Here is a 14,376-nt window from a genome sequence, read left to right as displayed (position 1 = left end):
ATGTTGAAGAGTAAGCGTTCAAGGATATTTTTGTGCTATATGAAAAATGCTCTGGTTAGAGTAATTACAACCACAAGTGGCAAACCGAGGGCTCTAAACGTCTATGGACACGTCTAGACACATCCACAAACAATGACTGGACAACACATAAAATTTGTCCTTCACAATTGGATCATCAAACCGAAACCTTAAATCCATATTGTTCTCATGCAACGTACTTACGTGACTAAACACATGTCGTCGGACTACCAAAAATACGCAGCCTACCCTGTCAGGCTGCTCAAATTTCTTTTTTGCGAAAATATGCTACAAGGGCAGCCATTGGTGGGTTTTTTTGGGTGCAAAACCGTATAAAACGGCTAGGCCCTAAAATAGGGCTGCCGTTGAAGATACTCTAACAAGACGTCATTTGTAAGACTTGTACAACAGATGTAAGTTTATTTTATACTGATAAGTTTCACACACTTTTGAGAAACAAACTGTTGTTTATCAGTTTCACGGCTATGCAATTGGGAGCGATGCTCCTACATTTGAAGAAAAAAAATTGTCTGGTACTACCACAAACTGTAAACATAGCTGAGCTACGTACACTCATCGGCAAGCTCCAGGATCATATGCAAAATTTTCTAAGACATCCATTGCTCATGCACAGATATACAGTACAAAACATGCTACATCACGAGAAAAACCAGCCTCTTCTTGTTGCGCCGCTGCTTCAGAACCCCTCCCCCCAGAAGATGTCCTGCGACCCGAACTGCAAGTCCTGCTATAAACACACACGAGACAAGGAGATGAGTCATGAGAATTGAGAAATATGCACCGGAAAACGCAGTGGTACTCGGTGCACTTACGGGGAAGATATTCGAAGGCGTTCCGAGGTCGGGGAGCCCCTGGAGCGCCTCCGCATCAAGAGGTAGGGCTTGCCCCTCAGGGTCAGGGTAGGCGGCGTCCAGGGTTCCGCCGTGTGGCAGGCGTTCATCCAGGCAAGGCAGTGGTGCATCCTCCAGGGCATTCGAATGCGATGAGGTTCCAGCGAACCAAGAGGCCATATGGGAGAAACCCGGAGGCATTTTGGGGTCGGGCAACCCCTGGAGAGCGTCCAGGCCAAGAGGAAAAGGTTGCATCTCAGGGTACACGGAGTCTGGGGTTGCACCACGTGACGGGCGTTCATCCGGGCCAGATAGCGCTACATGCTCTTCCTGCCACAATCGCAGCGGTAACATGAATAACAGTGAAATGAAGGAGTTATAAGTTATAACAGTTTACAAGGTCACCTGCAAAAAAAACAGTTTACAAGGTGACAACACAATACTTGAGGGGGGTATCTTAGCAGCAGAAAAGGTAAAATGCATGTCCTATTTAAGACATGATTTGGGTTCATGGAAAGACTGGGTCACAAGCTCAAAGGTTTATTGTAGTAATCAGGTAGTGAAGGAGTTTGAAGGCTTGATAATATGCAGTACTACTCTAAGTTGTTAAGCATTGATCTTTATAAGGAATTAAAAGCTTCTGATATTTTTGTGAGACTGTTGAATGCACTCTTAACATGCAGAGAAATTTTTCATGTATAGTAGGAGTATATTGTTATTTTTGTATAGTATATTTTTTTCAAAAGGACAATAACCCCCCGGCCTCTACATCGAGTTTGTACAGTATATAGCATATGTACTACATGGACCTATAGTTGAGAATAAACTATTCAAAGGGTGGGATCCTAGTATTGCAAGGCATTGTTTCAGGGGCTCCCAATAATTCATCCACAGATCAGTATTGTTGATCCTTAATCTATAATTCTACAAGCCAAAGTATTTTATAACATGGTCCATAAAGTTAGAAAAAAGCTTTCACAAAGTTGATGACAGTTTTATTGGTCAATGAAGATTTACCTGATTCTTCTCGTTCTGGATGGGCTACTGTTTGGGGGACGAGGCTGCGGAGGGTATGTCATTGGGGTTGTAGGATCGATTTCCCCAGCAAATGGATCGGATTCTTCATTAACAAGGCACATTACAGACTGCTCATCTTTCTTTGACTGATAAAAGACTTTGGAAACAACAAGCTCCCCGTGCTTTTCATCTTGATCTACCCCAAGGTGATACTGATGCATCGTCCAATTAGTTTTTGTACGCGAGGTGATACCGTCTTTCCTAGAACGCATCATAAGAACCAATATTTTCTTCCACCCTTTTATGACACCGTTATTATCTAAGATTTTTTTGGATTTTCCAGTTTTGTGCCATCTGAAATGCACATCACAAACAACATGGTCACTGTTGCTAATCTTGCGATGTTTGCGCTGGCCAACATCGTATGCATTTGATACTTTGTGGAAGAAATGGTTGTTTCTCCCATCCATCTTGATACCTACAGGGGTATATGAGTTAACTAACCAAGAATTACTCTGAATAGTCTGAGCTAGCTATTTAATTTAGAAGGCCATGATAATAACAAGTCTAAAATAAGAAACATGTACCAGGGAGATTTTCAGGATGTGTATAGCAGATTCCTTCAGCCTCCTCTATGGTTGGAATAAAATCATCTATTAGGTCATGGGACGGTGCCCTACCAACCTTTCCTTCTAAATGTTCAAGCAGTTCGAGACCAGTTGGATCAAATTTAACACCTGCGGGGAGTCCTGGCCACTGTGATAAGACCTGCAATGCAAAGCATGAAGTGCAACCACAAGATTCCAAGAAATCATGAGATTTTTAATGGTTGGAAACTAGAAGAGAACCGAGAATAAAAGTAAATGCAACTGTCATGTTAAATAGTTAATGGTACTTACATCAATGTGGTATTTGCAGTTTGGGCACTCAATCTGGCTAGGCGGGGGATGAGTTGGGTTTCTTATCACCGCAACAATTGTCGTGACCAATGAACTGATGAATCTGTGAGATAAATCTATTTTAGTAATCATCTTTTGATGCCTAACAGATAACAAATTTAATCAACAAAACATAATAAATGTAGCAACTAAGCTAAATGGATACATATGAGATAACTTTTACACAAACAGGCATCTATCTCAATTCTAGGTTCAATCATAGGATATTAACATAGGATATTAACTGACATAAACATATTTAAAGGGAAACGCTAATGCTCTGTCGGCTGATCGCGTGGAGAGTTCCGCCACCCGCGCAACTGTTGGATCGCCTTGATCCATGCGCTGTCACGCATGCTCGCACACAGCCCGTTTATTTCCCTTGCCTACCACGTACCACTTTACTTCATCTTGCAACAACAGCGGCATTGCAAACCATAGCGGCGAACGACGACTGCAACTTAGACAAGCTTTTGCAACATCAGCTCTGTTGCAAAAATACTGCAACAAAACCTCTGTTGCAAAAAAAAATCTACGACAAGAACTCTGTTGCAAAAAAGTCCCACGACACAACCTATGTTGCAAGAAATATATCTGCAACATAACCTTTGTTGTAAATGTTTCTGCAATAAGACCTTTGTTGCGAAGTAGGGGGAGACTTTGAGCCACTGGATTGTGCCACATCCAACGACTCGTGAGGCAGCAGATCTTTTTAAAAGATCCGCGGGCCAACGCGTAGCTGCCCCCATATTTAAAGCCAACAAATCAAGGATAGTCATGTTCACTAACTCGGAGAAAAATCATAGGAATGAAGATATAATTAATTATGTACTAATTATGATAAATTTGATAGATTAGCACTTGTTTGCAAATCTTTTGCCTTGCATTGCTATTTTCAACGTATTTAGCCAGAGACAAAAATATAAATTCAATTGCATTGTTATGTTTCAAAAGAAACAGGAGAGTAACGCAGAGCAAGCCCATTGATCTGCACAGCCAATGATTTAAACAACAAGCAACATATCGAATGATGATCAGGTTGGCAGAGTGTCACCGACAGTTTGCAGCGAGCAGCAGTGGAATCTATGGCGCTCCCATTAAACCTGCAGCAAACAGAAACCTGAATAAGTTAAATCCTGAATCAGCAAACATTAAACAGCGAGGCTAAGCAGAAGAGTTGTGAATAAGTTTTCACTGGCAGATAGAGATGGAGGGCCCAACAGTTAACATGTTCGAGGTGGCACACAGAAACGTCGACCATCAGGACTGAACTCTGCACCTGCACACGATCCAAAGGCACAAATCTGCAATTTCTCTACCCCTCGTCTTACTCCTTGGCCGCTACCACGGCCCAGAGCTTGTAACAACAGAAGCATCTTCGCTGCGACCAGAGCAGTCTCCACTAAACAGAAGAGAGCAAAACGGAACAGAAGCCTTGTCTGCTTCCTCCTCCACCACCACCTCAAGCAGATCGTGAAACCCCTGCACCGCCGCTGCGACGACGAGATCAGTCTCCACTAGAGCGGGACGGAACAGAACTCTTGTGTTCCGCTGCTACCACGGCTGCTGCTTCCTCCTCCACCACCACCTCAAGCAGATCGACCGTGAAATCCCTGCACCACCGCCGCTACAGCAACGAGCAGAACAGGGCCGGATTCACGACGGCGGCGCGGAGGCGCTACCCTTCTCTGCTTCCGACTTTTTTTTTCCCCGAGAACTTCACTGCTTCCTTCGAGAGGAAGGCCCCTCCTCCGCCATCGCAGTCCCAAAAAGAAAAAAACCGCACCGCCACTGCAACGACGAGGGAAACCTGGCCGGAATCACGTCGGCGGTGTCACGGTACTGGGCTGCTCTGCTCTCCGACGATCTCGCACTCATCTCTCCGTCAGACTGACGACATCTCCTCTGCCACGCGCTCAAGCTAAGGTTATCAGCACCCGGGCTCCAAAACCACGCGCCGGAATCCACAACTCGCCGATCAATCGCGACGCCCCTCCGGATGAACCCGAAACCCAGCCCCCTCAAGACACAGATAATACCCCCAGACTGCGTGCGTGAGAGGATAAAACAAACAAGATCCAGAGCAGCAGCAGCAATAAAAAAAAGAAAGAAAGAAGGACAGAGAGGCCGAGCCGAGAGTTGGAGATCAGAAACAGAGCCCGACGCGGCGTACTTACGCTGCCGATGCCATGGCGGGCGCACGGCTGCGCCGCGACGGCGGGATTGGGGATGGTGGTGAGAAACTTGAGAGCGGAACGGTGAGCGAGAACCGAGAAGAGAGGAGTGTGCGAGGAGGAGCACGGGGGGAAGTGTCCGAGCCTGCGGTGTGCGCGGCACTAAATAGGCGACGGCTGAGAAGACGCGGACCGGGACCACCGGCACCTGTGGGAAATGTTTTGTCCACTGCAGCAAGCAACCCCCCCCTGCTCTGTAGGCTCGGGAGGGCTGGGAGCTCTGGGTTCGGTCGCTCCGCGGGAAACTGGGCTTGGACGTGGACTTGGTTTGCCATGGGTGTCTTTGCTTATTATTCTTTTCAACGAGAGGGAAACTCTGTGAGAAGCCTTTTGCGATCAGTACTTTTTTGCCTAATACTCTAAGAAATAGCAGTATGCTTTTTTTGACAGGCTAAAAAAGAGTAGTACTTTTTGCACTACAAGGGAGTGTTTTCATGACAAGAGAGGATTATCTATCTCTTGGTAAGCAAGGGAAGTGAGTTATACCATGGAATAAAAACAAGACTTTGTCCAATTCCCTCAAAAGTGGTCCATCCATACTACTTCATTCCAAAAAGAAGATGCGAAAACTGCGTGCGCCGCGCCGTCGCTACACGTGGAGGACCGAATGGGCGGGGCGAGGTTCGGGAGTAACGTGCGCGTCTTTAGGATCGGGGAGCGGGAAGACCGAAGCGGGTGCTATTTTTAGTAGTATATAAATGCATCCTGAAACGGATGCATGAGTGTCTTCTTTTACGTAATTCGTGTGGAACGTTTCATGCTTCTTTAGGGATAAGTATTCAGTCAAAACCTGAGTTTCCATCCTCTTAGTGACAGTGATTTGTGCGGAGAGGCTCTGTAACGCTTAATGCGACTTTGCCGATAACCCCCTCAAGTGGTCGAGGCAGTGTGCTTGCAAAGTCTGATCTCACTTCGCCGCGACAAAAATCCAAATTCCGTTGTTGTTGTGTCCATGTGCCACTACTACTCATAAGAAGCATGTTGGTGTTGTGAGACCGGCAGTACCGTCGAGAGATGACAAATTTCTTCGGAGGGGATGCAAGTGACAAATCGAGATGTTAGCACATACGACAGTCTGTTTACCCAGGTTCGGGCTCTCCCTAGGGAGGTAACACCCTACTCCTACCTCTGGTGATTGTATTGCAAGATTGCTCATGACGGTCGATGTTTCTTGTGTTACAAGCTCGGGCGTGGCAGCGGACAAGGAGAAAGATGATGGGTAGGTGAAAAATCCTAGGCAGATGGCTCTAGAATGCCGTGTCCATCTCTTGGTTCCTATCCTAGCTCACATTATATACTTGGTCGAGCTAGGGTTACATCAATTGGTCCAGTCCAAGATGGGCTTGCACCACTAGAATGGCTCGGACAAACCCTGTTGGTGCTCTGGGACCGGGGGTACCCAGGCCCGTCTGCCTGCGGCCTATCGCGTGCCATCCTCAAAGGCCCGGTACGACCCAGCGTCAAGACTTCGCGAGCAAGACCCTCGCGATGCGAACTACATCAAGGCCTCCCGAGGGGCCCCCGCCGGGCGGTCTCCCGAGGTTACCTCACAAGGCCCTCCCGAGGGGCGGATACTTCTAGGCTCGCCACCCAGCATCACGAGGCACGTGGTGACGTAAGCCATGACGAGCGGAGCTAGGAGGGCGCCAACGGGCGCAGGCAAGGACACTTTCCTCTTTGGTGCTAAGGAGGCAAGGACGTACGCGGGTTCCCAAGGAATCCCCCAAAGGTTTCCATTCCGGTGCAACGAGATCAGGACCACAGACGCCAGGATGGAGGTCATCACCGAGCCCACCCGCGCGTCACGACCGGAACCTTTGTAGGCGAATACCACCTTTAGTCAGGATAGGATGTACTCATGCCCCCCTTCAAACTGGCCATTGTGGTATCCCTTCCAGCCTAGAGCTTTGGGGGAAGAGGACCGTCGGTGTCAAAACCGGCGGATCTCGGGTAGGGGGGCCCAAGCTGTGAGTCTAAGGATCAATGGTAACAAGGGACAATGGGGACACGATGTTTACCTAGGTTCAGGCCCTCTTAAAGGAGGTAAAACCTATGTTCTGCTTGATTATATTCGATGAGTATAGGGGTTACAAGAGTTGATCTACCTCGAGATCTCAATGGCTAAACCCTAGCTGTCTAACCTATGATTGTTCTGATAGCCTCTACGGACTAAACCCTCCGATTTATATACACACCGTAGGGGCTAAGGGTTGTACAGAGTCGGTTTGCAGAGGAAGGAAATAGTACATCCGGACACCAAATTTGCTGTCCACACATATAGGAGTCCTACCCAGACACGGGGGGGGGGGGGGTAGTTTTTTGTTTTATTTTCACGGCCCATCAGTCCGGCCCATATCGAATAGACCGGACACCCGAGGACCCCCTAATCCAGGACTCCCTCGGTAGCCCCCGAACTTGCCTTCAATGACGATGTAGTATCCGGCTTATGTCTCCGGCTTTGCAAGGCGGATTCTTCATCATACTCCGGATTGATGACAATCCGGTCTTGACCTCCATGTTCTGCCTTGATGATTTCTTACTGTCGTCGCCTCAATTTCCACGCGCTGGGCGAATGCGAATGGTCCATTTTTTTTTACAAATAAGCCCCTTACCATGCAAGGGCGGCATCTATATAAGGAGGTTAGATCCCCAAATGCCATCCACATCGCGTAAAGATCATCAGAGCCAACCATGAAAAACTTCAAAACATGGCCATTCACCCCTAGCTCTTCCTCGCGCCCTCATGGACCTCAAGCGGGTGATTGGTGAAGCTGCTCTGTATCTCACCTCCAGCTGAATCGACTTCAGACGCAGGGATATCTCCCTCCTGCAGATCTAGTATTCGTGCGGGCGGAGCCTTATGGTTGTCGCTTTATTTTATGAAATGCAATCGCCATGTAATTGCTTTACTTTATCACTATGCGTTAGCGATAGTTGTAGAAGCAATAGTTGGTGAGATGACAACGACGCTACGATGGAGATCAAGGTGTCAAGCCGGTGACGATGGAAATCATGACGGTGCTTTGGAGATGGAGATCAAAGGCACAAGATGATGATTACCATATCATGTCACATATTTTGATTGCATCTGATGTTTATATTTTATGCATCTTATTTTGCTTAGTACGGCGGTAGCATTATAAGATGACCTCTCACTAAATTTCAAGGTATAAGTGTTCTCCCCAAGTATGCACCATTGCGACAGTTCGTCGTGCCGACACACCACATGATTATCGGATGTGATAAGCTCTACATTCACATACAATGGGTGCAAGACAGTTTTGCACATGCAGAATACTCAGGTTAAACTTGACGAGCCTAGCATGTACAGACATGGCCTCGAAACACTAGAGACCGAAAGGTCAAATGTGAATCATATAGTAGATATGATCAACATAGAGATGTTCACCATTGAAAACTACTCCATCTCACGTGATGATCGGACATGGTTTAGTTGATATGGATCACGTGATCATTTAGATGACTCGAGGGATGTCTATCTAAGTGGGAGTTCTTAAGTAATATGATTAATTGAACTTAATTTATCATGAACTTAGTCCTGATAGTATTTTCATATCTATGTTATAGATCAATAGCTCGCATATAGCTCCCCTGTTTTATTTTGATATGTTCCTAGAGAAAACTAAGTTGAAAGATGATAGTAGCAATAATGCGGACTGGGTCCGTGATCTGAGGATTATCCTCGTTGCTGCATAGAAGAATTATGTCCTTGATGCACCGCTAGGTGACAAACCTATTACAGGAGAAAATGCATATGTTATGAATGTTTGACAAGCTCAGTATGATGACTACTTGATAGTTTAGTGCACCATGCTTTACGGCTTAGAACTGGGACTTCAAAAATGTGTTGAACGCCATGGAGCATATGAGATGTTCCAAGAGTTGAAATTGGTATTTCAGACTCATCCCATGTCGAGAGGTATGAGACCTCTGACAAGTACTTTGCCTACAAGATGGAGGAGAATGGCTCAGCAAGTGAGCATGTACTCAGAATGTCTGGGTAGTACAATCGCTTGAATCAAGTGGGATTTAATATTCCAGATAAGATAGTGATTGACAGAGTTCTCTAGTCACTATCACCAAGCTACTAGAACTTTGTGATGAACTATAATATGCAAGGGATGATGAAAACGATTCCCAAGCTCTTCGCGGTACTGAAATCGGCGAAGGTAGAAATCAAGAAAAAAGCACAAGACAACTAGTTTCAAGAAAAAGGCAAAGGAAACGAAAGGGAACTTCAAGAAGAATGGAAATCAAGTTGCCACTCCCGTGAAGAAACCCAAAGCTAGACCTAAGCCTGAAACTGAGTGTTTCTACTGCAAAAGAAATGGTCACTGGAAGCGGAACTGCCCCAAAAAACTTGGCAGATAAGAAGGATGGCAAAGTGAACAAAGGTATATTTGATATACATGTTATTGATGTGTACTTTACTAGTGTTCATAGTAGCCCTTGGGTATTTGATACCGGTTCAGTTGCTAAGATTTGTAACTCGAAACAAGAGTTGCAAAATGAATGGATACTAGTGATACGTCTCCAACATAACTATAATTTTTTATTGTTCCATGCTATTATATTATCTGTTTTGGATGTTTAATGGGCTTTAATATGATCTTTTATATTATTTTTGGGACTAACCTATTAACCGGAGCCTGAAAGCACAAGTGCTCCCTGGGTGGTTTTGGTAATTAATGTCAACATATCTCTTGTTGGACTAACACTTTTACCTAGTATGTTTCAGATAAGTTCAACAATGAAGTGGCATGGACTAGAGGATGTGGAACCCCTTCAAGATGCTAAGGACAAAGGATTGGCTCAAGCTTCAAGATCAAGACTCTACATTTTCTATTTTAGTGATCCAAGATCACATTTAGTCTATAGGAAAAGCCAATACTATCAAGAGGGGATGTGGTGTTGCTTAATGGCTTGCTTGCTCAAAGTGCTTAGTGATATGCTCCAAAACCCTCAACTACCTTCCCACATCCACATATGACCTAAACCAAAATTCAAACTCGGCCCCACCGATTCTATCTATCCGGCGCCACCGAGTTTCAGATGTCATAGCCACTGCCACAAACCCTAGCAAATCGGTTTCACCGATAGGGATCTCGGTCTCACCGAGATGGGATTGTAATCTCTCTGTGTATGTCCATTACCAAAATCGGTCTCACCGAGTTTGAGCAATCGGTACTACCGAGATTACAATGCAAACCCTCTGGTTAGCTTAATACCAAAATCGGTCCCACCGAGTTTGTGTAATCAGTCTCACCGAGTTTGCCTGACCAACTCTCTGGTTAGCTTATTACCAAAACAGATCCCACCGAGTTTGTGTAATCGGTCACATCGAGATTACGTTATGCCCTAACCCTAACCATATCGGCCCTACCGAGTTGCATCTCAGTCCCACCGAAAATCCTAACGATCACTAAGTTTGTTGAATCGGTCCGACCGAGTTTAACCATTCGGTCCCCCGAGTTTGGCAAATTGTGTGTAACGGTTAGATTTTGTGTGGAGGCTATATATACCCCTCCACCCACTCTTCATTCGTGGAGAGAGCCATCAAAACATACCTACACTTCCAATACACATTTTCTGAGAGAGAACCACCTACACTTGTGTTGAGGTCAAGATATTCCATTCCAACCATATGAATCTTGATCTCTAGCCTTTCCCAAGTTGCTTTCCACTCAAATCTTCTTTCCACCAAATCTAAATCCTGTGAGAGAGAGTTGAGTGTTGGGGAGACTATCATTTGAAGCACAAGAGCAAGGGGTTCATCATCAACACACCATTTGTTACTTCTTGGAGAGTGGTGTCTCCTAGATTGGCTAGGTGTCACTTGGGAGCTTCCAACAAGATTGTGGAGTTGAACCAAGGAGTTTGTAAGGGCAAGGAGATCGCCTACTTCGTGAAGATCTACCGCTAGTGAGGCAAGTCCTTCGTGGGCGACGGCCGTGATGGAATAGACAAGGTTGCTTCTTCGTGGACCCTTCGTGGGTGGAGCCCTCCGTGGACTCGCGCAACCGTTACCCTCCGTGGGTTGAAGTCTCCATCAACGTGGATGTACGATAGCACCACCTATCGGAACCACGACAAAAACATCTGTGTCTCCAATTGCGTTTGAATACTCCAAACCCTTCTCTTTACATTCTTGCAAGTTGCATGCTTTACTTTCCGCTGCTCATATACTCATTGCATGCTTGCTTGATATGTATTGTGTTTGTTAAAATTGTGCTTAAACTCCACTTAAACTTAAGAATATTAAAAACTGCAACTTTTGGCACTTAGTGTCTAATCACCCCCCCTCTAGACACCTCTTCTCGATCCTTTCAATTGGTATCAGAGCTTTGGTCTCCATTGCCTTGGTTTAAGCACCATTGGAGGAACATGGATGTGTCTACTTTGGGGAGTCTTAGACATAGAGTGCCTATTCTTGATGGAGAGTATTTTGATGAGTGGAAAAATGAAATGCTTGAGATTTTCAATGAATATCATTTGAACAAGTACATTACTAGCCCTTGTGCACCTCATGTTGATCCTTTGCACCCTACCCTAGATGAAGATATTGACATGATTCACAATCTTAGAACTGTTGAGCTCATCATTAGAGGCTTGCCTAGAAACTTGATTAGATGTTTGCCTACTCTCAAGTGTGCCTACACCATATGGAGATTTCTTGAGGAACAATTTCCAGATTATTCCTTGAAAAATTTAGACAAAATTCTCCATAAGTCTATTGCCTTGAGTAAGATGAACTCTAGTGATCCTAGCTTTGGTGATTGTCTATTTGAGCTTACCAATCTCATGCGTGCTAAAGGAAATGTTGGAATCATTAGCAATATCATATCCGAAGCTATTAGAATTCATAAATGTAACCATTGTGATGATCATTTATCTAATGAATTACCCTCTCTAGGAATTGATCAATCACAAGATGATGTTGAACATGGATACTATGATGAAGATGATGATAGTGACTATGATCTTGATGATGCAATGAGGCATTTTGGTCTTATGGCAAATCTTCGTGGCTACATGGCTGGAGGAAAGGAATGGGTCCTTGATAGTGGATGTATTGATCATATGACCGGAGATAAAGATATGTTCCGTGAGCTTGCTGAAAACAACGGCCCTCAAAAATATGTCACTTTTGGTGATAATTCAAAGGGTAAGGTGGTTGGCCTTGGTAAGGTGGCCATCTCACATGATAGCTCCATACAAAATGTCATGCTCGTTGAATCCCTTGGATACAATTTACTTTCAGTTTCTAGACTTGCGGATTTCGGTTTCAATGTCTTATTCACTGAAGTAGATTGCCAAGTGTTTTGTAGAGACAATCATAAAATGGTCTTTACCGGTATACGTAGAGGAGATCTTTACATTGTTGATTTCACTAAAAAGGCTCAACCTAGAACTTGCTTAATTACCAAATCTTCTAAAGGCTGGTTGTGGCATAGAAGACTAGGTCATGTTGGTATGCGAAATCTTGATAAGCTTATTAAAGGTGATCATATCCTTGGAATAAAAGATGTCATATTTGACAAGGATAGACTTTGTAGTGCTTGTCAAGCAGGGAAACAAGTTGGAGGAAGTCACTGCGCGAAGAACATCATGACCACAAGAAGACCACTCGAGCTACTTCACATGGATCTCTTTGGTCCAAATGCCTACAAGAGTCTCGGTGGTAACTCATTTGGTATAGTCATAGTTGATGATTTTTCAAGATTTACGTGGGTGTTCTTTCTTGATGACAAATCGCAGGTCCAAAAGATCTTCAAAAACTTCGCTAGGAAGGCCCAAAATCAGTTTGACGTGAAGATCAAGAAGGTTCGGAGCGACAACGGAACGGAGTTCAAGAACGCAAATGTGGACACCTTTCTTGACGAAGAAGGGATTTCACACGAGTTCTCGGCTACGTACACACCTCAACAAAATGGAGTTGTTGAAAGGAAGAACCGGAATCTTATCGAGATGGCAAGAACGATGCTTGATGAGTACAAAACGCCAAATCACTTTTGGGCGGAAGCGGTTGAGACAGCTTGTCATGCAACAAATCGCTTGTATCTTCACAAGCTACTCGGCAAGACGGCATACGAGCTCCTCACCGGTAACAAACCCCAAGTTGGATACTTTCGAGTATTCGGCTCAAAGTGCTACATTCTTGATAAGCATCATCGTTCTAAATTTGCTCCTAAATCTCATGAAGGTTTCCTACTTGGTTATGGCTCAAACTCTCACACTTACCGTGTCTACAACAATTTCACCCGAAAGGTTGAAGAGATGGTATATGTGAAGTTTGATGAATCTAACGGCTCGCAAGTAGAGCAATTGCCAATTGATGTAGGAGACAAAGAACCTTCGGAAGCAATTCAAGACTTGTCCATTGGCAAGATTCGTTCAACGGAAGTGAAGGAGAGTACCTCGTCCGTCCAAGTGGAAGCTTCTACCTCACGACAAGGTGAACCAAGAGTTGATACGGAAGCATCCACAAGTGGGACACGCCAAGATGAAGAAAATGAGGAAGCGCACCAAGATGAACATCAACAATCTCCTTCTCCACCACGACAAGAGAACGACAACGTCAACAATGAAGAAGGCCAAGAAGAAGCACAAGATGAAGAGGATGTTCCACCCCAACCCAAGCAAAAGCTTTCACGAGTTCGAGCAAGAATTGCTAAGGATCATCCCGTCAAGCAAATCTACAATGATATCCAAACCGGGAGAATCACTCGCTCTAAAACTCGTTTAGCTAACTTTTGTGAACATTACTCATTCATCTCTAGCATTGAACCTATGAAAGGTTGAAGAAGCATTGGAGGATCCGGACTGGATAAACACTATGCATGAAGAGCTACACAACTTTGAGAGAAATCAAGTGTGGACATTGGTCGAGAAGCCCGACAACAACCACAACATCATTGGTACCAAATGGGTGTTTCGCAACAAGCAAGATGAAGATGGACAAGTGGTTCACAACAAAGCACGTCTCGTCGCCCAAGGCTACACACAAGTTGAAGGTATGGACTATGGTGAGACATATGCTCCCGTTGCTAGACTTGAGTCCATTCGCATCTTACTTGCTTATGCTAATCACCATGATATCACCTTGTACCAAATGGACATTAAAAGTGCTTTTCTAAATGACAAAATTGAGGAGGAAGTTTCTGTTAAGCAACCTCCCGGCTTCGTCAATCCTAAGAAACCTAATCATGTTTACAAACTTCACAAAGCCCTTTATGGTCTTAAACAAGCTCCTAGAGCATGGTATAAATGCTTGACCAAGTTCCTTATTAAAAAAGG

At 44.8% G+C, this 14,376-nt stretch overlaps 1 protein-coding gene across 1 annotated transcript; it reads right to left on the bottom strand.

Moving 5' to 3' along the window:
* Positions 1-715: 715 nt before the first annotated feature.
* Positions 716-3,253, bottom strand: LOC125533641. The gene is made up of 6 exons (XM_048697017.1): positions 3,222-3,253; positions 2,786-2,927; positions 2,474-2,654; positions 1,891-2,364; positions 852-1,204; positions 716-766 (listed from the first exon to the last, which is right to left on the bottom strand). The coding sequence occupies exons 1-6, from the start codon at positions 3,251-3,253 to the stop codon at positions 716-718; spliced, it is 1,233 nt and encodes a 410-aa protein (XP_048552974.1).
* Positions 3,254-14,376: the final 11,123 nt, after the last annotated feature.

Source organism: Triticum urartu, chromosome 2, assembly GCF_003073215.2.
Source record: "Triticum urartu cultivar G1812 chromosome 2, Tu2.1, whole genome shotgun sequence".
NCBI lineage: Eukaryota > Viridiplantae > Streptophyta > Magnoliopsida > Poales > Poaceae > Triticum > Triticum urartu.
The sequence above is the reverse complement of the archived record's forward strand: the minus strand, read 5'-3'. Positions and strand labels throughout refer to the sequence as shown.